The sequence below is a fragment of the Marmota flaviventris genome, chromosome 10, assembly GCF_047511675.1.
Source record: "Marmota flaviventris isolate mMarFla1 chromosome 10, mMarFla1.hap1, whole genome shotgun sequence".
Classification (NCBI taxonomy): domain Eukaryota; kingdom Metazoa; phylum Chordata; class Mammalia; order Rodentia; family Sciuridae; genus Marmota; species Marmota flaviventris.
This window is the reverse complement of record NC_092507.1, coordinates 43490466-43518355: the sequence shown is the minus strand read 5'-3', so window position 1 is coordinate 43518355 and position 27890 is coordinate 43490466. Positions and strand designations below refer to the sequence as shown.

At 48.4% G+C, this 27890-nt stretch overlaps 1 protein-coding gene across 1 annotated transcript; it reads right to left on the bottom strand.

The window, feature by feature from the left end:
* Positions 1-269: 269 nt before the first annotated feature.
* On the bottom strand, positions 270-23520 carry Cimap2 (ciliary microtubule associated protein 2). The gene is made up of 10 exons (XM_027944952.2): positions 23468-23520; positions 22494-22581; positions 21853-22017; positions 21549-21671; positions 18310-18447; positions 18035-18178; positions 16061-16222; positions 14804-14929; positions 12661-12794; positions 270-342 (listed from the first exon to the last, which is right to left on the bottom strand). The coding sequence occupies exons 1-10, from the start codon at positions 23518-23520 to the stop codon at positions 270-272; spliced, it is 1206 nt and encodes a 401-aa protein (XP_027800753.2).
* Between the last annotated feature and the right edge of the window lie 4370 nt (positions 23521-27890).

Here is a 27890-nt window from a genome sequence, read left to right as displayed (position 1 = left end):
CTGTGTGGTTCCCGTATTCCTGTTACTGGTTGATTGGCATTTTTCAGGACAATTGATCTCTTGTAACAAAAGATAACTGGCCCTTGCTGTCCCAAAAGACATTGGGATATGGCTCCAGTGAAGGAGATCCCTCCATACCTCTCCCTTATCCCAGGCATTCTCGTGAACCCTTTCTCCAAGACCCCTGATCCCACTCCCATCCTCCCACCCACCATCTGTCTTCAGGCTTTGGGCCCTCCAGTCACCATAGCTGTTCTTCCCACGTGGCTTTAAGGAGTAGGATTTGAATTATAATCCACAGTTGGAGGGCACCTGCCCTTTGTAAAAGGTGTGATCCTTTCCCTTTAAAAAGACAGAGAAAGTCATAATGCAGTAATCCCTTGGAAGGGAGTGGGCCCCCCATCCCTAGAGGGGCACCCCAAGAAATGAATAGGTCCCTGTCGGTTGTTCTTCCCCGAGATCCCACACTGGATGAGGGGCCAAAATTGATGACCTTGAGACCTTTACCAATGAAAGGACCTGATCCTCAAGAGGTCCCTCCACTTTGCACCTATTGGACTCATCAGAGCACTGAGGTCTGTTTGTAAGAACTTCAAATTTAAATAACCAAAAAAAAAAAAAAAAACTTCAAATTAAAAAATCCATAGCACCTGAAAGAACATCTAGGCCAACCCTGAGAGGGAGACCAAGGGCCAGAGAGAAGAGGGAATTTGCCTGAGGTCACCTGCAGATCAGAGGGAAGGTCAGAATCCAGGCCCAGGGCTCCTGACCTCAGTCCCACATTTCTTTTTCTGCTTGGATTCTGTCCTGGGAGTGAACCTCTGAGGACTCTGGTCCATTTCCCATGAGCCAATAGGAAGATGGCATTCCCACAGGAACCCCTGGCTGTGTGTCAAAGAGCATCCCGAGTGAGCCTTACACACCTATGTCCCTGTTGATTATCTGTCTTCCCCATCAAGAGGCAAACTCTGTGAAGGAAGGACGTGGATTCTTCCTTGGTATTTCCCCTATGCCTAGATCATCACCTGATGCTTAGTAAGTGCTCCACAAATATTTACCAAAGGAAGGAAGTGAGAAGGAGAGAAGGAGGGTTCACTGGGTAAAGGGGGCCTTTCCTGCTATCCAGTGGGTCTCCATCTCTTTGTCTCTTCACTCCTCCCTGCCATCCCCACTTCCCCTGGCCTAGCCCATCTCCCCTTCTCTCTATTTCTCCCCACTCCATTCTCCACCCAATAATGCCACAGAGTAAACTTATTAAAGCACAGTATTACTTCTCATTAAAATCCTTCTGAATGGGAGAAAATATTTGCAAAGCACATATCTGAGAAAGGACATGTGTCCTGAATCTATAAAGAACTCTCAAAGCTTAATACAATCAAGCAACCCAATTTTTAAAATGTGCACAAGATTTTAAAACACTTGAACAAAGACGAGATGGGGAAGTACATGAAAAGATGTTCAACATCTTGTCGTTGGAGAAATGCAAATTTAAACCATAATGAAGCACATTATTAGAATGGTTAAAATTAGGAAAAAAAACCACTATCAATACCAAGTGATGACAAGAGGCAGAGCAATTAGAACCTTCAGACATTGCTGGTACAAATACAAGACAGTACAGCCATTTCAAAATAGTTTGGCAGTTTCTCACAAAGCTAGACATACACTTACCAAATGACCTAGAAATCCTACTCTGAGATATATGCCAAAGAGAAACAAAAACATGTCTACATAAGGACCTGTACATAGCTATTTATTATTGTATCAACTTTATTAAAAATTGCCCAAGCTGGAAACACTGCAAATTCCCCTCTACTTTAGAGCATATTAATAAACCGTGGCATATCCATTCATTGGACTCCAACTCAGCATGGAACATATAAACTACTGACACATAAAACCTGGGTGAATCTCAAGAGCATCATGTAAAATGAAAGGAAAAGACACAAATGTCTACGTATGAATGATTCCACTTATATGACACCCTGAAAAAGGCAAAAATCTCTGGATACTAATCATGCTAGTAGTTGCCAGGGGCTGGGATAGGAGTAGGTTGACCACAGACAGCACAAGGGAACTTTCTTCCATGTGGTAGTGACATGGCTCTATGCATTTGTCAAAATTTATAGAATTGTATACTTTAAAAGGGTGAATTTTATTGTATGTAAGTTATACTACTATAAATTTGACTTTTAAAAAAATCCCATGGCTTCCCACAAAATATGCAGGATGAAGCCCAGGCAGCTTACCTTACATTCAGGGTCAGACCTAACCAACCTCTCCTGCCTTTCTCTCCACTCTAGCCCTTCACACCTTCCACACAGCATTTATAGGGAACCGGGGAGTGTGTCCCAACACATCATGAGCTTTGTGCTTCCTTTCCTTTCCTCATGCTCTTCTCTGTGTTCTAAATGTTTTCCTTCTCCCTGGAAGAAGTGAACCCTTTCAGAAAGAAAGCTTGGAGTCAACTAGACCAGGGACCAACCCTATTCTGCTATTGTACTAGACAGAGATCAAAAATGGTGCAGCCTGTACATCTCCTTGCACCAGTGTGTCCTTGGCAATGTGACTTCGCAGCTGCTGCCACTGAGAGGTAGAGTCCACTTCCCTTTCCCTGGAATCTGGGCTGGCCTTGTAACTTGCTTTGGCCAACAGAATGTGGAAGAAGTAATGATGTGGCATTCTGAGCCTAGGCTGCAGAAGGCCTTGCATACTTCCTACCAAGCCTGGCCTCCTCCATGAGAGCAAGCCTGGCTACCTTCTGGAGGATGGGAGTCCACATGGAAGTCTAGGTGTTCCATCCAAGACCATCCCAGACCAACCAACCCCCAACTGACTCACAGGTCCATAGCTATTGTTCTGAGCCACTGAGTTTTGGGCTGGTTTATGATGCAGCAATAGCTCATTGATACAGTTAGTAACTCACTATAGCTCTGGGAAAGTCACTCAGTCTCCTCATCTACATAATAGAAGTAATAACACATACCTCTTGGCGCTTTGTGAGGCCCACAAGAGATGATGTACATATTGACAAGTTCAGTGCCTGGCGCATAGTCAGTCTTTGATCAGTGGTTATTACTGGTTTTCCAAGTCCAGCTCTTACCCAGTTTTTGAGGGCTAGCTCACATGCTGCTTCTTCTAAGCCACCCTCCCTGAATCTCCAGACTGCACGTAGTCTATCCCTTCTTTGAACTCCCCTAGTACTTTCTCCATTCCTCTCCAGTACATTCCATCCTCAACTCGGAGTCCTTTGGAAACATGGTCATGGCCTGAAACACAGATGTCTGGTTCAGACGTAGACTCCAATCAGAGAAAGATTAAATGATTTATGCAATGGTGGGACAGAAAGTCTGTTTTCCTGTCTCCAGGGCAGTGGCTGCTTCTACAATACAAACATCTCTGCTTTCAAGCGCAAACCCAGAGTGCCTCCTTGCACATCCTTGGCATTCAACAAATGTATCTCAAATTGAAACAGCTAAAGAGAGTGGTGTTTGCTCTCCTTAGGGAGCATTGAAAATGTGTAAGAGTTTTGGGACTTTCACAAAGACTTGAAGCCACCAAAATGCAGGCACCAGGAACTCCTACCTCCTGCCCTTGGGTAGCAGAGTTTGGCTAACTAGGAAGAAGTGGCCTCCCCATCCCTTGCTGAGGGGTGCTGGCTAGAGGGAAAAAGCTGGTGGCAAGTCTTATTTCTTAACAGACAGTGGCCTGAGAGCAGGCTTCATTATTCCCATTCTACAGCTAAGAAAAGAGAGAGCCTTACTTAGTAGCCCAGGGTTATTATGCAGCCAGGAGATGGCAAAGCCAGGACTGGAACCTGCATTTTGAACCTGAAGCCTGTGAATGTGTCAGAGTTCTAACAGGCCAGCCTGGGTAGGAAGTACAGGCTGATCTGAGTGGGCGTCCCTGGATAGAGCAGAGTCCAGGCTGCCTGCTGGGTCCCTGGTATAAATGCTGAGCTCCACAGAGAAACAGGTGTGCCTTGGGAAGTCAGGTGACTTGTCCAATGTTACATGGCTTGAAGGCAACAGAACCCCATTCAACTCCCCAAATTCTTTTTTTAGGGTCTATCATTATGTTTTATAATCCCCTGAGGGTTCCCTACCTGCAATTCAGACTCAGTAAGGCAAAAGGCAAGTCACATTCTGTCATGGTTTTAATATTAAATGTCTCCCAAAGGCCAGGTGCTAAATGCTTGATCACCAGTCTGTGGTGCTATTGGGGAGGGGTGGGGTGGAACCTTCAGGAGGTGGAGCCTAGTGGAAGGACCTTAGGTCATGGCGGGAGTGGACCCTTAAGGGGATATTGAGATACTGCTTGCTCACCCTTGCTCTCTCTCTCTCTCTCTCTCTCCTTCCTGGCCACCATGAGGTGAGCAGTTCTGCACTGCCAAATGCTCCCCATCATAATGGACCCCCCTCACCACAGGCCCAAAAGCCACAGAGCCAACTGATCGTAGACTGAAACTATGACTCAAAATAAACCTTTCCTCCTTTTAAGTTGATTTTCTCAAAGCTTTTTGTTTGTTTTGATTTTTGTGGTGCTGGGGATTGAACCCAGGGCCTTGTGCATGCAAGGCAAGCACTCTACCAACTGAGATATATCCCCAGCCCAAGTTGATTTTCTCTGGTATTTTTTGTCAGAGTAACAGGAAACTGACTAACACACCCTAATGTTGCATATCCCAAGTGGCCCTGTCCAAAGACTCTTTCTGTGTCAACTGCAGTTTGATTTGCAGGTGTGTGTCGGCAAAGAGTCCAGATTCCTACATCCAGACTGCTGATCCCACCCGACTAATCCATCTTTCTTCATTCTTCCACACCCCTTCCCATGCCCACCCCCAGCTATTCAGCCATCCCTCAACAGGCCAAGTTTGCTCACCCCTCCATGCCCACAAGGGCAGCCTACAGCATCTTCCACCTCTACATCTCCTTTCCAGGCAGACCTGGGCATTTTTCTCTCTGTACCCCACACTCCCATCATGCACCTGATGCTAAATCAATCACTTCCCTTTGCCCCACTTTCCTGTGACCTTCGAAGGACAAGGACCCCTGCCCCTAGCAATGTTTACTAAATTTAACTGAATTATCAACCTTTCTGTCTCCCCCTGCCCCCATCCAAGGCCACCATTTCTCCTGGTGCTGAGAGACCACCCCTCCAACCCATGCAAGGAGTGTGTTCCTCCACCTCAAGATGCAATCTCCCACTCCCTTGCCCATCAGCTCAAATCTCCACCTCCACCCACTCTCACGAGAAATACAGAAAGGAAGGTGGAAGAAAAGGAAAGGAGGGAGAACTGGAGGGAGGGAGGGAGGAAAGAAGGGAGGGAAGAAATATGGCCTTTTCTGCACTCCACCCTCCCTTGAAGCTAAAGCCCTATCTTTTAGTTGTCTCTATGGCAACCACCTGGCTTCTGTGCTGCATAGTAATTGTGTAGTGGGAGTTGAGGGGAGGAGGAGGGGCATTCTGCAGGTTGAGTTTCCTAAGAGTCCCCCTTCCTACCCAGACTTCCAAATTTCTCAACAAAACAGCATGCACAAATGTCCAGGAGGACAAAGAAAAGTGACCGGGTGAGGGCAGGTGGGATGAGGACAGGAAGATGGGTCAGGATGGAGACCAACTCTGCCTCAGCCTTCCTGGGTTCAAAAAGCCTTCCCCCCTGGTCTCATCTTCCAGAAAGCTTAGGGGAAAGAGAGGGGTAGGTGTTGTGGCCACCAGGAGACAAGTTCTGAGTCCCACCTGCCCTCATTCCTCTTCTTGTGCGTTTCCTGTAACTAAGGGGAGGGGAGGAGTGTATTTCCCCATGAAGCTGGGAGCCACTCTGGGGCAGAGCTGCTGTCTCCTCTACAATGTCCCAGGAGCCAGCATGGTGCCTGACATAAGAAGGGCTCATTCTATTTTGAGGAATGAGCACACCAGTGCCATGAACTGACAGTGACTTGGGTAGTGATGTTCTCTCTCCAAACTTCAGTTGTCCCAACTAAGAAACATTGAAATTAATACCTATCCTTTAAAGTTACTGCATAGAATACATACATACAAAACCACTACATGTTGGGGATGTGGCTCCGTGGTTGAATGCTTGCCTAGCATGTATGACGCCCTGGGTTCAATCCCAGGTTCTGCCAAAGTAAATAGATAAAAGTTTTTCAAAAATCATTATATATACACTCCAAGAATATCAGAATACATTATTATTACAGAGAATGAACATGGATCTCATTTTCAGACTTTGGGATAAAGAATATGGATTTTAGATCGAAATACTAAAAAGCCAGTCTGCATGCTGAAGTATTTAGGAAATGTGCTGATGTCTTCCATTTGTTTTGAAATTTTTCAAAAATAAAAGATCTTTAATTGGTGAATAGAGTGCTGGGAATGTACCTGTCTAGCAGGAGCAAGGCCACAGGTTCAGTCACCAGTACTGCAAACAAATAAACAAACAAAAAGATGGGTAGAAGGACAGATAGAAAGATATGTCATAAAGCAGGAAGAGTAAAATGTACTGGGTGTGGTGGTGCATGCTGTAATCCCAGGAGCTCTGGAGTCTGAGACAGGAGAATCATGAGTTCAAAGCCAGCCTCAGCAACATAGCAAGGCCCTAACCAGTTCAGCGGGACCCTGTCCTCTAAATAAAATATAAAAAGGGGGACTGGAGATGTAGCTCAGTGGTTAAGGGCCCCTGGGTTCAATCCCTGGTTCAAGAAAGAGAAAGAGAGAAAAGAGAGAAAGAAAAATGTTAATAATATTTTCTAAGAAAGGTTATGCAGGTATACACTATATAATCCTTTCAAGTCTTTTGTGTTTGAAATTTTTCATGATAAAACATCAGACCAAAGATTTTTTTTAAGGAAAAACAACCTTCTGCCAAATCAAACTGGAAGTTTCTTATGTGCTCCTTTCAGGGTTATCCAGACCCCAACCCGCTGCATGAAGGAATGCACTGACACGTCATCTAACAAATATTCATTGAGTTCCTTCTATGACTGCTAGAAAGACACTGGAGCTGGAGAAAAGAGAAGTTTTTTGTTTAGTAGGGACCAAAGGCATGTGAAGAATAATTCCAGAATTATGGAAAAGTGCTCCAACCTGAGGATGTATAAAGTGAGCTTAGAATAAAGAGCCAGGGGAAGCTTCATATTTAAGCAGAGGCCTGGTGGATAAACAAGAGTTTTCCAAATAGTCACCAAAGGAAGGTTGTTTCAAGTACAGATCAGAGTGTGGCCAATGGCCCAATGAGCTAGAAGAGCCAGGGAGTGGTGCAGAGCATGGTCAGGCTGGAGCGGGCTCTCCTGTCCATGTGGCCAGAGAGTGGGCAAGTAGTGTTAAGAGGACCTGGCTGGAAGATCCAGAAGGTCCAGAGAGGTGACCAGATGGAACACTTGGTCTACTGGAATATTCAGGAAAAGTAATAACCCTTAGCGATTAAGAATGTAGAATTGAAAATTTCAATGAGTGAATAAGAGAATATTTCCACTCACCTAAAAACAATCACCAGATCAGATGTGCCTAAGAATGAAGCACTGAGCACCTTTGGCAAATGAATCAGTCCTTGAAACCGTGTATAAGGGACTCCTTCACACCGTGCCACCACTCATCTTCTGGGCCTCTTGGCTCAGTCCTAACTCAGGAGCCCAAGTGGGGTCAGGGGTTGGTAGAAATGAGGAACTTGAGCCCCAGGGAGCATCATTCAGCAGCGTGACAATCTGACACCCACCAGACCTATTGATTGGCTCCTGCTCCGAGCATTCACAAGCCTCGATTATGCTTTACTGTGTCCCTGCAGGGCACAATTTATTCCCCTTTCACAGATGGGAAACTGAGGACTGAAAAACAAAGGATGACTCTTGGCTGGAGATGACAACACTTAATTTGTGTAGTCTATCTCAAGAACTCTTGTCCTCCTCTTTCTGTTTGCATTTTTTCTTGATTTTAAAGATAATAAATATTTATTCTGAAAAAAAAATCCAACAATTCAGAAATAAACAAGGTAGAATGTGAAAGAACCTGGTAACCCTCCCCTCCAGAGGTAATCATGGTCAACAGTTTGGAGTTTATCTTCCATGTTATAATTTCTCTGCTCATTGATGAATTTTTAAATAGTATCATTATTTTTTTAACTACTCATAGTTATATACTCTTTCAGATGATGTTCATGATCAATTTATCCAGTTCCCCTCTGCCAAGCTCTTTGGGATTTGATTTTAAAGGCATTAAATGTGTAAACCAAAGGAAATAATATTTTCCCAATATCAAGTCTTTCTTTCCATGAAAATGATATTCTCCTTAGTTATCCAGGCTTCTTTAACATCCTTTAGTAAAGATTTATATTTTTCTTCATATGTGCCTTAAATGGACCTTTTTAAGCTTATTCCAATGCATTTTATCATTTGTTTTGCTAATGAGAATGGAACTCTCTTTTTCTCTCAATTCAGTTTTCTATTCGCTGTGCCTGTGGCATAGGAGGGAGCTATTCATTCATACATTTCACTGCTCTTGCCTTCTAAGCTTTACAGCTTTAAAATTAACTGTCTTGGAATTTTTTAGCAAACACATATATCATTAAAATCTGCAATGATTTTGCTCTTCCCTCCCAATATTTATATTTCTTATTTATTTTTCTTGTCTTACTGCATTTGCTAGAACCTCCAAAGCAATGCTGAATAATAATGATACAAGAATCCGTGTCTTATTTATGACTTCAGGAAGAAGTGTCTAGTTAATTCATTGGGTTCCTCCTTCTCTTTCAAAGCCCTCCCTCCTCCCTCAGGATTTAAATGCCCCCCTCCATTTCTCCCTCTATTAAAAAATCTCTAACTTTTCCTTGGGTCTTTGACAACAAGAATAAGTTAAACTGCCAGGCACGGTGACACACGCCTGTAATCCTAGCCACTAGGGAGGCTGAGGCAGGAGGATTACAAGTTCAAAGCCAGCCTCAGCAAAAGCAAGGTGCTTAGCAACTCAGTGAGACTCTGTCTCTAAATAAAATACAAAATAGGGCTAGGGATGTGGCTCAGTGGTCAAGTGCCCCTGAATTCAATACCTGGTACCAAAAAAAAAAAAAGAGTTAAACCACTGCAATTTCTTTCCCTGAATAATGTGTGTTTCCAACCTCTATAAAGAATTTACCAGTGGGGAAAAAGGTACACTTATACACTGCTGGTGGGACTGCAAATTGGTGCAGCCAATATGGAAAGCAGTATGGAGATTTCTTGGAAAATTGGGAATGGAACCACCATTTAACCCAGCTATCCCTCTCCTCTCCTCGGTCTATACCCAAAGGACTTAAAAACAGCATACTACAGGGACACAGCCACATCAATGTTTATAGCAGCACAATTCACAATAGCTAAACTGTGGAACCAACCTAGATGCCCCTCAGTAGATGAATGGATAAAAAAATGTGATATATATATACACAATGCAATATTACTCAGCAATAAAAGAGAATATAATCATGGCATTTGCAGGTAAATGGATGGAGTTAGAAAAGATAATGCTAAGTGAAGTTAGCCAATCCCAAAAAAACAAATGCTGAATGTTTTCTCTGATATAAGGAGGCTGGTTCATAGTGGGGTAGAGAGGGGGAGCATGGGAGGAATAGATGAACTCTAGATAGAGCAAAGGGGAGGGAGGGGAAGGGAGGGGGCATGGGATTATTAATGATGGTGGAATGTGATGGTCATTATTATCCAAAGTACATGTATGAAGACATGAATTGGTGTGAATATACTTTGTATACAACCAGAGATATGAAAAATTGTGCTCTATATGTGTAATAAGAATCATAATACATTCTGCTGTCACATATAAATAAAAAAAAATTAAAAAAAGAACTTACCCCTTACATAAATAAATAAAACACAAAATTCTGCCAGAGCATCAGCTGCTAAGGGGAGAGTTAGCTGGCATTTGCAACATCCCTACAAAGAGAATCCACAGGACGGAGCACATTCTCACGATCATCTCATCTAATCCTCATAACAGAGTCTGCAGAGTAGTTATGACCATCTTTTTTCAGATAAAGTCTGTTTGGGAGGTCACAGAGCTAAGTGGCAGATGGAATTCTAAGCCAAGTTGTAAAGGAGAGACTCTCAGATGCCTGCGTGTGAGAATAGTGGTAATGGAGAATTTTAGCCCCAAGGGGGAAGAAGACAGAGGGCCCAGTGGGACACAGCATCCTTCCCTTCCTTAGAGTCCTTTGCAAAGCAAATGCTGTGTCACCTAGAGCTTTGCTGAAACAGTGGCTGGGAAGGGGTGGCCTGTGGACAGCTGGGCATGGCCTCTTCCTGGCTCCCCCAAATCTTCACACAGGCACTGGTGTGTAGGAAGAACAGACATTGCCCAGAAACGGAAGGACTGGATTCTAGTCCCTGCTCTCTCTGTCGCCAAGTGTGACAGGGCAAGTTGCTCCCCTTGTTCCCTTCTCTGGTGTTGGTTCAACATCCATAAAATAAGGCTAACCACCTCGGCTAGGAAGGGGGAAAGATCCTTTTGCACACTAACAGTGTTTCTTATGAATTACCATCAAGCAAGGCAGGTGAATGTACGCATTGATCTCTGTTCCCTCTTGCAACCCACTAAAAGATGTACAAAGGGATTTAAATAAAATAGATGACAGAGGAAGAGAGAGGAGATATCAGGGGACAAGGACATAAACATGCTTTGGGGAAGGATCAGCAGACCTGAGAAGGCCGCAGGGAAGACAACAAGAAGCTGTTACTCCTGCTACAAAACCCAGGGCAAGCCTAGGCACTGGAGGCACCAGTGTCTCAAAACACAGGTACCAGATCAATAGGAGAGAGAGCAAGCTACACACGACCCCACCAATCCCTTGCCCCCTCTCAGGGACTGGAGGGTTAGTGCGTGGAGAGGTGCCCCGTGGCCTAGTGGAACTAGGCAGATGGGCACCTCAGCAGGAGTAGAGGGGTGAGGGGAGGTGCACAGACGGCAGGAGGCCCCCCAACCCTTCCCAGAACCAGCAACCACACCTACCCCAACCCAGGATGGAGAAGTCTTTTCTAGTGGAACCAAATAGATCCAGAGAAAAGCCCTAAAAACATTAGAGTGAATGACCAGATCCCCAGCCAGGCTCCTGGTATTGTTATGGTGCTGTCCTCTGACACCTGAACCGATGATGGAGGAAAAGGAACTTAGAGGAACAGGACCCAAAGCAGGGAGCAGGACACACTGTGTACTTGACACAGAACTGAGTGTTATTGAAAGAGAAAAAAAAGAGAGAGCAGCAACCCACAAGAGCAAAAGATCTCCTGGAAATTAAAAAAATATGAGAGTCAAAATTTTAAAAGGCAAGAAGAGTAGGGTTGGAAAACAAAGACACGGAAATTTTACCAGAAAGACGTAGAACAGAATAGGCAGAGATGGAAAATGAGAAGCTGTGCCCAGTGGCAAACACCTGTAATTTCAGCAGCTCGGGAGGCTGAGGCAGAAGGATCATAAGTTCAAAGCCGGCTTCAGCAATTTTCCCAGTCCCAAATAAAAAGGGATGGGAATGTGGCTCAGTGGTTAAGTCCCCAGAAGGGAAGGTGCTGAGTTTCCAGATGGAGGACACCACTAAATACCCAACACAGTGGGTGAAAGCCGACCACACCGAGTCACATCACCATGGAATTCCAGAACTCAAGAGAAGGCCCTGGAAACTTCTAGAGAAGAGAAATGCAAGTCACAGAAAGCCAGAATGGCATCAGCCTTCTCCACAGCCATGCTGAAAATCAGGAATCAGGGAGCAAAGCCTTCAAAATCCCAGTTTAGGATTTTATTTTCATCCAAATTATAGATCAGCTGTTGGGAGTGGGAAAAATAAAGAACACTTTCAGGCATGCAGTCTGTCAAAAGAAAATCCTACCTTCCAAAGTTCTTTCTCAGGAACCCTCTGGAATAAGAGAGTGAATCAAGAAAGAGGAAGGCACAGGATTACTTTGATAAAAATAAAAGATTTTTTGAAATTGCACTCAACAGCTGTTCGTTTTTTTTTTTTTTTCCCTGAGCAATCTGGTCCCCAGGATCTGGTCCCCGAGCCTCACAATTTCTAGAAAACAAAACACTGAATTCTAAAGTGCATGTTTATTCACATTTGAACATTTCTGAAATTGAGATTATATTGCAACAGATGGCCTCTTAGGCCAACACAACACATTTAATATTTACAATCTCCTTTCTATTTTCCACGTCATTTTATGTACCTTTTCTTTCTTAAGTTTCACAACAACTTCCTGAAATGAGTTAACAACCCCTTTGTGAGCCCCAGGGAATTAAGACTCCATGCAGTGGAGTTATCCAGGCTGTGTGGGTCAGGGATAGAGGATTCAGTGTTGAGTAAGTACCTTTTCCTTACCAAAAATTTTAGATCATCATCTCATTTGAGCCTCCTCAGCCACCTGCTCATTTGACAGTTGAAGGAAACTAGGCTCAAAGGAGTTAAGCAACACGCCCCAACTCACACAGCCAGTAGTTGGCACGTAGGTGGTCACGATCTGAAGGTGACCGTCTCTGCACTGCCTCTGCTGTTTGGCTGGCTTTAGAGGGAAGCAGTCATGTTCCATGGGAACCAAGCATGGGGAACCCCCAGTCCATCCCAGGGTCAACCCTCCCCCTCCCCTCCCCCCCTTGCCCCTCTCCTGCAGCTCCAGCTGCACTCACTGCATGATCCTGTCCCGGTTCAGATCTGAGAGGTAGCGCTTGGGTTCACCCATGTACAGGGACCGGTATCGCTGCCGTGTATCCTTGTTCTCCAATCGCGTGGTATTGAGGTAGCGGCCCACCCCTACTGGGTTCTGTGCCAGGGAGAAGAGGGCAGGACATTAGCAAACCTGCCTCAGACACGTGATCTCAGGCCTCCTCCTCTCCCCTCCGACCCTGCCTACCCCAGCTGTTACGAGTTGGATCACGCCCCCCAGAAAAGATATGCTGAAGTCCTAACCCCAGTACCTGGGAATGTGACCTTTATGGGAATAGAGTGGTTTCAGATACAATGGGCTAAGATCATTGGCATAGGGTGGGACCCTGATCCAAGGTGTCGGCCACCCTCAGAGGCAGAGATTAGAGAGTTGCATTCACAAGGTGGGGAACACTGAGGATCCCAAGGATCGCTGTCAGGAGCTACAAAGAGGCAAAGAAGGACCCTCCCCTACAGGTTTCAGAGGGAGCGTGTTCCTGCTGACACTTGATCTCAGTCATCTAGCCTCCACAGCTGCTCTTTCTGAGAGCTCATTTCTGGTTGTGAAGCATGTCTGCAGTGCTCTGTCCCGCAATCCTAGGAAGCGCATCCACCATCCCACCTAGATATCTGCCTACAGAGGTTCAGGCAGGAGACGAAATTTGCCAGGGTGACACAGCAAAGCAGAATAAAGGCAGGACAGGAATCCAGCCAATCACAGGCAGCAGTGCTGAGGGGAGACATGCCGACCCAGCATCTAGACCAGTGTCCAGTGGACTGCCTCCCACAGGACCACAGGAGAGGTCTACTCAGAAACACGGGCTCCCTGCTTGGGGTCCTGTCCCATCACTGAAACCCATCACATGTCAGCCCTTCCTACTTCAGATGATGACCTTGAGGTGGCAGTGTGGTCATTTGGCTCCAGTCTAAACATTTAACTGGGGGGACCCAAAAGCTCAGGTTGGGGAGTACAGGATAGGGAGGGGTGGAACCATAAGAAGGTAAGTAAATTATAAGTAAGATGTGCCAAGGGAGACTAGGACAGACCTTAAAAACAGTCACTCAGGGGCTGGGGATGTGGCTCAGTGGTAGAGTGCTCGCCTAGTACGTGCGAGACCCTGGGTCCGATCCTCAGCACCACATAAAAATAAATAAAATAAAGGTATTGTGTCCAGCTATAACCGAAAAATAAAATATTAAAACAAACAAACAAACAAACAAACAAAAAAAAACCCAATCGTTCAAAGTCAGGCAGAACTCCCCTGAGCTACTGGAGTCAGGACAGGGCTACCTGAAGGGGACAGAATGCACAGGAGACCCTGGGGTGCACAGAATGTGCTCTTGAATGCTCTGGGGGTTGGTCACAGAACAGGAATCCAGCCAACCACAGGCTGATCACAGGGCAAAGGCATTCTTTGGAGTTGTTCACTTAGGATTTCCTGTGTCTTTCTGTGCAATCATTAGTCACCAATAAAAGGTGCACTTAAAAACTGAAGGGAGGGAGGGAGGAACAGAATGAGGACAGGCCTTTGGCCATGTGTGTACATGAAGGAGGCATGTGCAAAGCCCAAGAACTGGCCTTTTATACAAGAACACTGCAAGCTTATAAGTTCCATCACACACATGGGGATGGCTGCCTCTGGGGACAAGGAAGAGAACAGGGTCAAGATGGGGGGACTTGCTGACCCAGGGATGAAAAATGGGCCAGCTCCAGCAGCTGCCCCTGAGGTCACAAGACAAATACAAAGAGAAAATGAAAAAATCGTTTCCCTGGGAAACTAAGAGAATGGGCCAGGGTGGTCTGAGATGGCTTAGCTGGCTGCTTCTCAAAGTGTGGTCCCTGGAACAACCTCATCACCGTCATCTGAAAACTTGTTAGAAATGCCAATGCTTGGGCCCTATCAGGCCTGCTGTGTCAGCCACCTCTGTCCTAACAAGCCTGCAATGGTGCTGCTACCTGGAGTTAGACAAAGCCTTGGCAGAAGAAAGACAGTGGGAGGGAGGGAAAGATGGCCTCCAGCTCCATTTGAGGATCAGTGCTCAGGGGCAAGGAGGGTTCAAGGCTGCCTATAGAGGCAGGGGGGTTCCCTGCCTGTCACACATATCCGCCACCCCAGGCCCACTCACCCAGCTTCCCAAAACTATCTGGTTGGTCTTTACACCTGAACGCTTAGAGGCCAGGAGGAATGGCGGCCGGTTGACGTGTTTGATCTCCGTCTCTTGAGGAAGCCATGAACCAGGGCCAGATGTGTTCTAGGGGAAGAAATGAAGGCCAAGCATTGAAGAGGTCCTGGAAGTACCCAGCCAGGGCAGGTGGGGGTTCCTGGCAGCAGTCTTACCTGCTCAGCAATGCTGGGCCTTGAGTCAAGGACAGGGGACACGAGGGGACCCTGTAGTGCCCTCATGACCCATGCATCCCACTTTAACCACCCCCAGCCTGACATCTCTTCTTAGGTTCCTGAGAGACCTCATGGTCGGGCAGGGTCCAGAGAGATACTCCAGACAGCAGCCTGGGGAGAGACGGCACACAGGCCCTGGAGCGGGGTGCCAGCCCAGCTCATTCCCTCCCCTGCTGGGGGAACCCGGCAAATCCCTTCCAGCAAATCCCTTCCCAGGTCTGGGCCTCGGTTTCCTTTGGTGAAATACAAATGCTGACCCCTGGGGGTGTGGTGGAAAATGGCCAGCAGGCCTTCAGAAGCTGCCTGTGTCTTGTTTTCCTCTGCCCATTCCAACTCCAGGTCCATGCCCTTCTAGACAGACCCAACCTGGGGGGCCTGAAGAAAGCCCAGGGCCTATGCAGAGCACTGACTGTCCCCTTCAAGTCCCCCACCCTAGAGAGCACTGCCTTGAACCAGGCTGAGCCTGCTAGTCCCTGGATGGAGCAGGTGGGCAGACCTCTGAAGGTGGACCCCTTACAATCTGCCAGATCCAGTCTCCCCTTGCCCTCTCTCCAGCTCTGGAGGGCCAGTGGGGGAGGGCAGCAACACTGGCTGAGCATGACCAGGGAACCAGGCACGGCAGGCTCTAAGCTTCTAGAAAAATCTAATGCTCACAGCCGCCTCTCTGTCCTCAGAGGGCAGGTGTATAATGAGGCTGGCAGAAGAAGAAAAGTGTAAGGCCAGGATTGGAAACAGGTGGGTCTGTCCCTAAAAATGAGCTTCTCGGGGCTGGGGTTATGGCTCAGCGGTAGAGCGCTTGCTTTGCATGTGCAAGGCCCTGGGTTCGATCCTCAGCACCACATAAAAATAATTTTTAAAAAAAGTTATTGTGTACACTACAAAAAAATAAAAATATTTTTTTTAAAAAATGAGCTTCTCCCCGCCACAAACAAGCCACCACACCCCACCTCCCCAGCCCATAAGGGAGCTGCCTTTGGACACTGACTAGTTTTCGGGGGCACTGGCTAAGAGTGGACCAGTAAATCCTCTCTGGAGGGGTTTTCGGGTCGCGGGGAATTTCTGAAAAAACTCCATGCTTCTTATTGTGACGTGAGTTAAGTTCATCCACGAAGCTCTTGAAATTCACCAGTTCCCTGGACCTTTTTTTCTGAGAGAGAGAGAGAGAGAGAGAGAGAGAGAGAGAGATGTTATTGCAGAAAAGTCAAGAGCTCACCCTCTTCTTGACCCTCACTCACCAGTAATCCAAGGTGTCATTCACTACCCCACTGGGACATCCCTGGGTCAAGCTATGCAAGGGCCAGGCCAGCCCCAAGTCCCACTATGGCCCCAGGTTGGGGGTGGGGTCAGTCTTTTGCACCCTCCACCTCTGGGTTACACCCTGAGGCCCAGCATGCCTTTATCCATTCTTTCTTTCCCTGATTTATTGGACATATAATGAGGCAGGCACTGGTCTAAGCAGGAATCATATTTTGAATATATAAAAACCAGTGTAAGGGGCTGGGGATGTGGCTCAAGCAGTAGCGCGCTCGCCTGGCATGCGTGCGGACCGAGTTCGATCCTCAGCACCACATACAAAGATGTTGTGTCTGCTGAAAACTAAAAAATAAATATTAAAAATTCTCTCTCTCTCTCTTTCTCTCTCTCTCACACTCTCACTCTCTCTTTAAAAAAAAAAAAACAGTGTAACTGGCAGAGAGCAGAGAATTTTTAGGGCCACAAAACTATGATGTAGAATATGAAAACAGTGGATACAGTCATGTGTGTCAAAACCCACAAAAAGAACACCACCAAGAGTGAGCCATCTTGCAAACTTTAGGCTTGGTTGACAAAGGTGTATCACTCTAGGTCCACTGATCATAACAAATGGACCACTCTGGCGCAGGATCTTGACAGGGGTGGGAGGGGGAGAAGATCCATAGAAACTCTACTTGCCACTCAATTTTGCTGTGAACCTAAAATTGCTCTATAAAGTAAAGTCTATGAGGACAGAACAAACAAGCACAGGCAGTGTGGCCTGGCACCTGCCAATCAGAGTCGACTGGCTGCAGCACCAACAGAGGGTCCCGGCAGCCCCTGTGGCAGGATGGTGGTTTCCATGACTGGTCAGTGAAAGTCTGAGGGATTCCAGGGAGCAGGCAGGTCTCAGGGCAGAGGCTCTTAACCAAGTGGCCCAGACGTATTTACACATTAACCACCACTCTTCTAGCTCTGACACCCTCTTCACCTGCTAACACTCCAAAATTTCTTTCCTAGTCATAGATGATTGTTTCTCTTTCATTAAGATATGGACTCCCCAGGGCTGGCCTCCCGCACCTAGACTGATAGTAGACAGAGGGTGAACACGCAGTGGAGGCTGTGTGAACAGGTAGGTGGTCAATGACTCAGTCCCAACTGCTATGAGCACAAGGAAAACAGAGCCCAGTGAGCTGTGGAATCCCGTGACAGGAATGTGATGGGGGCAGGAAAGGTAGTGGCAAGCTGGAATCCTACCCCAGCTTCCCCTCCCGCTTGTCAGTTCTCTGCCTCATTAGCAGAGCACTGACACTAGCCCAGCCCCTGTGCTGGGTCTGTGAAGCCTGGGAAATGCTTCTGGAATAGTGGGACACCCACATTTGTGTCTTCAAGAGCCCTGCAGGCCCCACAGCTAGTCACCCACACAACCCTGACATCATGGGTCACCTGAGCCCCAGTGCAGCACCTGCTGGTGCAGAGAAGAGAACTGGCCACAGAATCAGACAGTCTACCCGGAGTCCAATTCCAGCTCTGCTGTGTGGCCAGCCTCAGTCTCCTCATTCAATACAGGAGCCGACGTGTCCCTCCCTGGCTCTGGGGGTGAAGGGGGCAGGGTGTGGGAAGGGCACTGGGCAGCATTTGGCACATAAAGCAGTGGTCCTAGGATAGGCGAGTAAGGGCTGTTATCTGCTGAGGAAATAACCCCATGAGCTACCCAGGTACCCACCTGCACAGAGTAATGTCCAAAAGGCAGGGGCTTGCTTCGGTCACCAGAGAAAATGTCATAGGGGCCGCGGGTGCCAGTAGATCGTGCCAGGTAGGTCTCGATGCCAGTTTTGAAGGAGTAGGTGCCAGGTCCTAAACCACTCCCCTAGAGCACGGCATTGTGACAGTGTCTGGTGGGGAGCCATGGGGGTAGGCCTCTCAGGCCCTCAGTTTCCCCATCAACCCTAGGAACCCCCTCTAGAACCACGTGAAAGAGCCTGGCCAGGTTGGGGGTACCTGAGGAGCCTCAGGTGGTGACTTGTTTGACATCCTGCACATGAGGCCCTCGGAATGGGACCGGTTCCAGGCATTCTCCTCCAGCCGCGTGTATGGGTTGCCCTTCTCCCCATAATTCCCGGGGCCTGGATAATAGTTCTGTGGGACACAAAGTGGGGACATACAGGCCACCAGTCCTGCTCTCATTGTTGGTGCATCTGAGGAAAAGGCTTATAAGATCTCCACCCCCACATGGGGAACAGGATTTTCAGGCTGCCCGAGTGTCCCCACCCCCAACGCACACCACATCACCCATGAGCCTCCAAGCTCACGCCTTCACCTCTAAGTCTGTCTTCGTCACGAGGACCCGCTGTCCGGTCCAAGGCATGCCTTACCATTTGCTTTCTACATGCCATGCTTCAGCAAGCACCGCTCCTTGTGCAGCCTGAGCACATGACATTCTGCCAAACCTCCCTGCCCTGGCTCGCTTGTGCCTCACGCCACCTCAAACGCCTGTCCTGCTCTCTTCACCTTGGGAAATTCTACTAATCCTGCAAAGCCAGCTGGAACATCATCTCTCCGGAGAATGAAGGCTTCCTTCCCCTGTCACCCCAGGGAGTTGCCTGCTTCGTGGTCTCAGCAGTTTCGTCCTTGGCACCCACACCTGCGTGAATGGCTTTCTCACTGTGTGGTGAACAGTGCCGGGGAACAGAAACAACTGGAGTCCTGGTTCAGATCCGGGCACAGCTGCTTCCTAGCTGAATGAGCTCAGGCTTCCTGAGCTTTATGGTGCATATTGATAACAAGGGGATGGCAATACCTTCCTCCAGGGTAACAACTACCAAGTTCAGTAAGGTCTGAATGTCCCCTGAACGGTGCCTGGCACATAGTGAGCATCCACACATACGGGCAGAATGACTGACAGTCCTGGGGGGCAGGAGGAGTTAAGAACTGTGACTGGAATGACCATCTGGAGCCTGGACTGCCAGGGTCAAAGGGTGGCCCTTTGTGGGGAGAATCTACCTGCAGTATAGGGGATGGGTGGGCATCCTTAGGCAGAGACCTGGCAGGACTTTTTCAGCGGGTCTGCACCTTTTAGCCACGTGGGGTCACTGCTGCTCCACAGATGGTTCAGCCCTGTCTACCTCTGGGTCCTGGAAGCTGGCCCTGGGCGGAGATATCAGGGACTTGGGGAGCTCAAGCCACTGTGAGCATCAGATAGTTTGTCCCCAGAAGAATGAGACTATACCTTGCCTCCCTCCAAAGCTCAGGTGCCCTGGTGTGTTCTAGAGAAAATCCCCAAGGGTAGGAAGGAAACTGGGCCCCTAAATTGTGTGCTAGATGTATCGAAAGCCTTAGTATCTTGGTCCTGGTGGCAACCTGATGAGATCATGTCGACACCATCCACAGTTAACAGAAAGGGACCCTGAATCTCAGAGAGGCAAGCCACATGTCCAGATTCCTCCCACATCCAGAAACAGGCATGAGGGCTCCGGCTCTAAGACCCTGTCCTTCCTGAGCCCATACTGTTTGCCTGGCACTGGGATAGGGGACAGAGTGCACTACAAGTCCTGGGGTGGGCCTGACCCAGGAGTTCATGGATGGAGCTAAGCTCGGTGTTGGGTTTGTCAGCATAATCTCATTTCTTCCATAAGATCTTCAAGTTTAGAAGTTTTATATCACATTAGGCTGGTGTGAAAGCCTGATTTTTAACTAGAATGTGATGTTGTCAGAGCTTTTAGGACCCAGGCAGGATTAATTGGAGAAGAGAGTTGAGGAATGAATGGTCACTAATAAGAAATATATGTAATATATATAAATATATGTAATTTACATTATATATGTATTTACATAACATATAATTTTTAAAATTTATGTGTGTGTATGTGTGTGTGTGTGTTTGTATGTATGTATATATAAATAAAATCTGGAGCTTGAAGAATGAGAAGGATCCCCAAAGAAAGATATGGGAGAAGGTGGGAAGTTCCCCCAAGCAGAAGGAGCAAACACAGATTCCCTAGTGCTGGAGACACTCTCAGACTTGTCCCCCCAACTTCTCTGCTATCAGCTGGGTTGAACCCCACAGAGACTCTCTCCTGGACAGAAAAGGAACAAAATCCAAGAACTGAGGGAACCAAGCCTCTGGGCTTTGTTTATATGATGGACACCTTGGATTCCAATTCTGCTACTGTCACCTAGTAGCTCTGTGACCTTTGAGTGGTTTGACCACTCACACCCTCTACTCCAGTTTTGTCACCTGTGAACACAATAGTGGTGCCTCCTTCGTAGGGCTGTTGTGAGGATTAAATTAATTAGTACATGGCAAGTGCTGGCGGGTATCAGCTATTATTATTTGGATTGGAAGGCAGTGACTCACTTTCAAAGGCCTCCAGGCACTCTGCTCCCTAGGGGGTGGGGGGGGAGCTTCTGCACCTGGAGATGCATCCATTTGCTCTCTATCCACTGGTCTAATTTGCCAAGAGTGCTGGCACCCAGGTCCTTAGCCTCTGCTGTTCCCACTGTCTGGAATGTTCAAACACAGATATCATAAGTCTCTATTGCTCATGTCCTGCAAGTTATGCTCAAATGGCACTTCCTCCCAGAGGCCTTTCCTCACTGTGTTCTATAAACTGCCCTGCTGGCACTCTCTAGCTCTTCCCTGTGTCATTTGTCCTCTTAGCCCCAATTAAATATGTATTTCCTTCTTTGATCTATTGTTTTTACCACTAGGATGTCTGTTCTATGAGGGCAGGAACCTTGTCTTTGTTGTTGTTGTTGTTGTTATTATTAGTGTAGTTGGACACAATGCCTTTATTTATTTTTATGTGGTGCTGAGGATCGAACCCAGGGCCTCGCACATGCTAGGTAAGCACTCTACCGCTGAGCCACAACCTAAGCCCCTTATCTTTGTTATTTCCAGATCCCCAAGGCCTAAGACAGAACTTAGTAGGCACTTACTGGTGATTTCCTGGTTAGCTGACTGGATACATAAATGGATGAATTCATTGAGCACCTAATATATGCTGGGTTATTTTCTGGGAACCTAAAAATGAACCAGACCCATCCCTGCTGAAATCGTGAAAGCCAGGGAAGCAGAGGGACCGTGGAGACCCAGGGGAGAGTCTGGCCAAGTCTGGGGAAGAGACAGGTACAAGGAAGGGCATTTCCAGAACCACCCAGGCTGCATGGTCTGCCACAGACTGCATGGTGGGGTGGAAGGATTCCTCTGCAGACAGCCAAGAGGAGCTCAGAACACGTACCCCAATGAGACCTCGGAAGCGGATCTCCCCAGAGCTAAGCAGCCCCCGCTTGCTGCCTGGCTTCTGCTGCAACTGTTGTAAGAAGTCTTTGAAGTTGTAAGAGCCAGGTCCCAGCTTTTGCTCCTGCACCAAAAGAACACGGGAGGAAAACTATAAACTAGGGAATGTCCACACAGGAAGGAGCCCAAGGGATGGTGTTGCTCCCTCAAGAATGAGCTCTGCCTGGCCCTGCCCCGAGCTATGCTTGGAGCAGCCGTAATAAATCAGGAGACATGCCCCAGTGGACATGGTGCAAAGCCCTCACCTGCAACTTCCTCTCTCTCACAACGGTCTGGTATCGGAAGTGGGGCAGCTGGGTCAGCCGGATGGCTTGCTGGGCCAGAGCCCAGCCTGTGTCCACCTCCTTCTTCAGCTTCTTTTTGCTGAAGCAGGTCTCCCTGGAGCTATAGGTTCCAGGACCTATGTGGGACTGAGAGGGACTGTGGTCAGAGTGGGATAGTCACATCCACCCAGGCCAACCCCAGAGCAAATCCTCCCCAAGCTGCCCTTGACCTGTGATTGGGCCAGAGTAACAATCTGGCCCAATCACAGGTAAGTTATCCCCCAGCAGTAAGCCTGGCACCCAGAGGTTGGTCCTCAAGGAGCTCTCACGACCTCCTCTGTCACTGGGCTTTTTCCATTGAGGGAGGTACAGTGAGTCCTTGAGAGCCTGCCGCTGGACAGAACAGGAGCTAGGAAAGGAAGCCAGGTCACCTGTGGCCCCCAGCATGCTGTTTCACCTACCGTCCTGCATTTATCAAACACATCAGAAGCCTGACTCAGAGGCAGGCTCAGTGCTGGGGGATGTGACACAGCTGACACAGCTCAGCTGCCACCAGGGTGGGCCTCTCAGAGGAGCAGTGGCCAGACCACGTGGGAGGCTGCAGGGAGGCAGTGCCCACTCACCACTTCCACAGAATGATGCGTGGAGTACGGGGTCTCTGTGAAGGTGCTGTATTTCTTCTGGTTGGGATAAACAGCAGACACATCAAATCTAGGAGGGACAGAGGCCCAGTAAGAGCCCAAAGCCTGGCACCTGGCTCTGACCTGGGTGGTCCTCAGGATGGGAGGAATTGGCTTCCTAGAGAAGGTGACTTTGGAACCAGTCCATGAAGAACAGAAGGGTTGTAGTGGCTTTGACCATCAGGGTGCTGTTCCACCCGAACCATCCCACCCACACCCACACCCACACCCACCCTCCTGCTCCTTCTTCCAGCTTGGTGTTTCTCCAAAGACCTTAGCACTCCCCAACATATCTCCCCCTACCACACACCACACACACACACACACACACACACACACACACACACACATTCCCACAAGAATGCAAACTCCTTAAGTGTACAGTTTACTGTTTTGCTCACTGCTGTAGCCACAGATCCTAGGATTGTGCAGGGCACATAGTAGGTCATACAGAGAGAGAGAGAGAGAGAGAGAGAGAGAGAGAGAGAGAGAGAGAGATGGAGGGAAGGAAGAAATATAGGACATCTGGACTGAAATCCCAACCATGACTTTAAAAGCTGGGCCTACTATAGGTCAGGCTGGGTGGCCTTTCTAAACCTTGCAGAGAAGTTGCAGTGGCCATGTTTTTCAAGAACTTACTAAGGAAGTGGAAAAGAAAGAACAAAGGAAAGGAAAGGAAAAGAAACAAAGCTTGGTATGGTGACAGCTTGAAAGAAGCTTAGGAAGGAAACAGCCTGGGCCAGGAGGTGCTGCAGATGTGCAGGGGGGTGGGGAGGGCCAGCCCCCCAGTGCCCGCCTCTCCTGGACTCTAGCCTACCCAGGGGTCTCTGCCCCTCCCTCCCAGGGAGAGTGGCTGCGACGGGCCCCTCGGGCCGCCTTGGACATAGGTGCCAGCGCAGGATGCGGGTGGGCCCCACCTGTGGCTCTGCACCCCGAAGGGCGCCCCTTGGAACCACTTGGCCGCATACATGGCGCTGGCGTGGCCCGGGCCGCGAGTCCTGCGGGCGCCTGGCTTCCACCGCTGGCAGCGCTTCCCGCGCCTGCTGGGCGGGCTGGCGGCCGCCGCCGCTGCCACGGCAACCCGGCCTTGTGATCCGCGGAGCCCCGGCCGCGTCGGTGCCCGCGTGGCGCCCTGCCGAGGAACCCGTGCCGCCTCCTGGCGGTTTCATTTTGATTTTTTTGACGCCCCCTGGCCACAGCACCGTCCCAAGCCCCTGCAGATATAGGAGACCCAGCTGGTGTTGAAAGAGGGTGGCCGCCCCTGGGTGGGGCTTTAGAGTCACCCGCTGAGGAACTGTTTCTGATTTCTGCAGGGCTCCTCCAAGAGAGGCGAGAACGTTCAGAGTGCCACCTGTAGTTGACCTTCTGCCGACAGGACCCTGAATCCCGCCAGAGGGCAGACTAGGGCAAAGTGCACCCCGCCCCGTCTTCCCCAAGTGGCAGAGGGAAGGAGGAGAAAGGGGACAGTCAGGTAGGGAGGAGCAGGGAGAGCAGGGGTAAGTCTGGACTGACAAGCGAGGGATGCAGGAATGCTGGGTGACAAGGTACCTCCAGACACCCTGACAACCACTCTAGGCAGACACTGTGCAGAGTGCCCAGGACGCAAATGTGGTCCCTGCCCTGAGTCTAGTGGGGAAAACAACGACCACACAGTATGGTCAGGCCAAAGAGAGAGGAAGGCCTCAGACCCAGCCTGTGGGTTGGCAGGTCAGGGAAGGTTTTGGATAAAATTCCAAACTTCACAATATTGAAGCATGTTTGATTTGTCAGTCCACAAAAAGAGTTGAGGGTGTGTCTACCCACAACAGGCACAAGTTAGCCCTCTCTTCCTTTCTCCTACCTCACCTCCCACCTGTGTCCGTGGTTGTGCTAAGAGATTGACAATTATCTTCTCCATAATCACCTTTGATCCTCCCAAGGGCCTTAGACAAGGACTTGGCAGAGATCTACACCCCAATTCCATGGTGACAAAAACAAAGCCCAAGAGAGGTAGGATGTGCCCCAGGTCCTGCATCCAGTCCCTGGCAAAATAAACAAGAGGCACAGTGGGTCTCCTTCCAGGCCCAAGCTGGTATTTAAATAAAGGTGGCCCTCAAGCACAGCCCACAGATGGACATTTGAGCTCCAGGCCTGGTGGGCATATGGCCACAGCTGGTAGAACTGCACTGCTGGGCTGATAGTTAGAGGCAACAGGCCTCAGGAATACACCCAAAACTGAGTCACCTGGGCTCAGCCTTTGCTCCTCCCCAGCAGTGGAACTTTAGGTAAGTCACCTTCTTTTCTGTATTTCTGCATTCTTATCTGCAAAATGAAGCTGATAAATCTGTCTCTACAGACTGCTATGAAAAATAAGTGACCTAATTTAGGTAACACTCCTAGTATACTGCAGGAGCTCAATAAGGTCATTCCCAGTTCTTGGAAAGAGGTCTTGCAGAAGCCTCCATCTAACAGACAGACTATCTCATCCACTCCTGGCACAGTTCACACCACACAGTAAATGTTCAATAAATATCTGTTGAGTGACAAGTGAATGGATAAATGAACATAGTCCAACTTCCCCAAAGCACAAATCCTCAGCAACTGACTGCTTCCTAGCTGGTGGCTTTAGGCAAAATACCCTCACCAAGCTTCAATTTCCTCACCTGGGACAGGGACACAGGGCTGGCGCTTCCTGGAGGAGCTGTTTTGAGGTGTCCAGGAGGTGTGTACACTGTCAAGCCCTGTGCACTGAGGACCTTCCACCAGCCAGGGTCTGTTCACATGTGCTCACAGAGGCACAGACCTGCCCGCAGAGGCTCTGCAGCTTCTCTTTGGGCCTGATCCCTGTGGTTCAGGGACTCATGGAGTAGTGACAGAAGAGGAAGCCAAGGTGCACTGGGCTGGGAGTCCCCCTGCCAGGCAAGCCGGAACAGGCAGGTTGAGTCAGCTGTTCAGCAAGACAGCCCGCCAGAGGCAACCCCCTGCGTCCCCAGCACAGCAACTTCCCTATCCAACAACCAACTCATTCCCTCCTGTAGGCACTATTCTAACATCGCCCGACTCTTACTGTACAGAAAAGGAAACTAAAGCTCAAACAGAGAATAAATTGTCCTGGTCATATCCGGTCAATTATATAGGTCACATAGCGGACATGGGACTCTAGGACATTTGAGAGCTTCCTGGCTGCAAGGCTTAACCACCCAGACCCAGGAGCCCTGTGTCCTGTCATTGGATGTAACCCAGCCTTCCAGGCAGGACTGAGGGTTCTGAGTGGGCTTTGGCTGCTGTCTTTGGTCCTCATTTCCTGTCACCTCTTCCCCAGGTTCTATGAGCTACAGCCATCGGGGCTGTTCTGTCCCTAGGACACACCTGGCACAAGAGGAACCTCTGACATTTTCAAACCTTTTCTGCTTCTGAAAAACACACACACACAACCTCCTTCCCCTCTCAACTCCTACTCATCATCTCAAAGTCAGATCAAAAGCTGAGCCCACCCATCAGGATGGTTATTAGAAAAAGAAATAGTACAAGATACATGTGGGCAAGGATGATGAGAAATTAGAACTTTTGTGAATTGCTGGGGTAGGGAAAATAAAAGATGCAGCTGCTTTGAAAACCAGCATGGGATACTCTCAAATAATTAAACGTAGAATTACCATATGACCCAGAAATTCCATTTCTAGGTATATACCCAGAAGAATTAAAGGCAGGAACCCAAACGTCTACTTGTATAATACACCTCTGTTCAAAGCAGCATTGACCACAATAACCATAAGGTAGAAGCAACTCAAGTGTATACCAACAGATGAATGGCTCAACAAAGTGTGACATATACAGACAATGGACTATTACTCAGCCTTGAAAAGGAAGGAAATTCTGACTCATGCATTATGCTAAGTGATCTAAGCCAAACACAAAAGAACAAATATTGTGTAATTCTACCTACATGAAATACTAGGGTGGTCAAATACATAGAATGTGGGGAGCCAGGCACTGGGGGAAGGAGGGAATGAGGGGGTATTGTTTAATGGATATGGAGTTTCAATTTGGGGAGATGAAAAAGTTCCAGAGATGAAAGGGTGATGGCTGCACAATACGTGAATGTACTTAATGACCTTGAACTATACCCTTAAATGATAAATTTTGTTAAGTATATGTTGCCACAATTAAAAAAAAAGCTAAAACCTCTGGGAATCCATCTCTGATACCCCAAGCAGTTGAAATAAGATTCATCTCATGATTGCCGGCAATTTATAGTAACAACTCCTTACTAAAAAGTATTAAATGTACTAAATACAATACCTAAAAATCAACAGGTTAAAAAATCGTACCAAAATGTTGATTTGATTTACCTTTCTATTGCAAAAATCAAATATTTCCCCTAACTTTACTGAACTGGCTCTATTTCCTCTTTTGAGAAGACTGGTGTATTTTTCAAGAAGATGAGGCAGCAGCCGGTGGTGGGAGCCCAGTCTCAGGTGGAATGAGGAGGGATCCAAAGTCCAGACCTGAGTCTGTAAGGCTCAGCCTCTAGAAGACTCCACCCTGCAGCAGGGAGCACCACTGCCCGGCCTGCAGGCTAGAGGTCAGGGGATCTCTCCAATCCTGAGAGGAAGACTGGCCAGAGCAAGAAAATTAGGGCCATAGGTGGGGTGCAGGACAGGATTGGGGCCAAGGGGAAAGAATAGAACAGAGTTTTATCCAGAGAGGCCAAGTATCAGGTTTAACCTCCTCTGGTAACTCCCTGCCCCTGGGGTAGAAACTGTCATCCTCACGTCACAGAGAAGGAAAGTAGAAAGAATGACCAATGATGTGTTATTAGGGTTGGAGAAATGGGATTAGAACCAGCACATGGAAGCCATAGTCTTTCCACAGGGGCCACTGCTGAGCAGAGAGCAGGCAGAGAAAGCCCAATGGTGAATAGTGGCCAAAGGAAGAGAGGAGGGAGGTGGCAGGCTCTATAGAGAGGAAGAGCACAGAGGAGCTGCGGAAAGGATGGGACAGCATCAGGATCCAGGGTGGCTTCCGCAGTTGGAAGGGCCAGTCCTGACAGCTCAGCTCACACAGGGAGGGCGGAGCCAGGCCAGGCCAGCCTTGGGCAAACTGGGTTCCAGGCCTCTTTGGGCACGCCCCACTTCTGTGTCCTGGGCAAATCCTTCTCCTCCTCTCAGCTTGTTTCCTCTTCTGCTGGGTAAAAAGTGAGAATCTGCCTTTTGCCTCCCACCAGGGTTTGCGCACCCCGCATTTGGCGATGCACCTGTTTTTCTGGCACACCTGGTTGTGCCACGCCGACGTCTAGCTGAGCAGCGAAAGCGGAAACAACTACAGGGAGTTCCCCAGCCAGCGCTGGGACCCACCCAC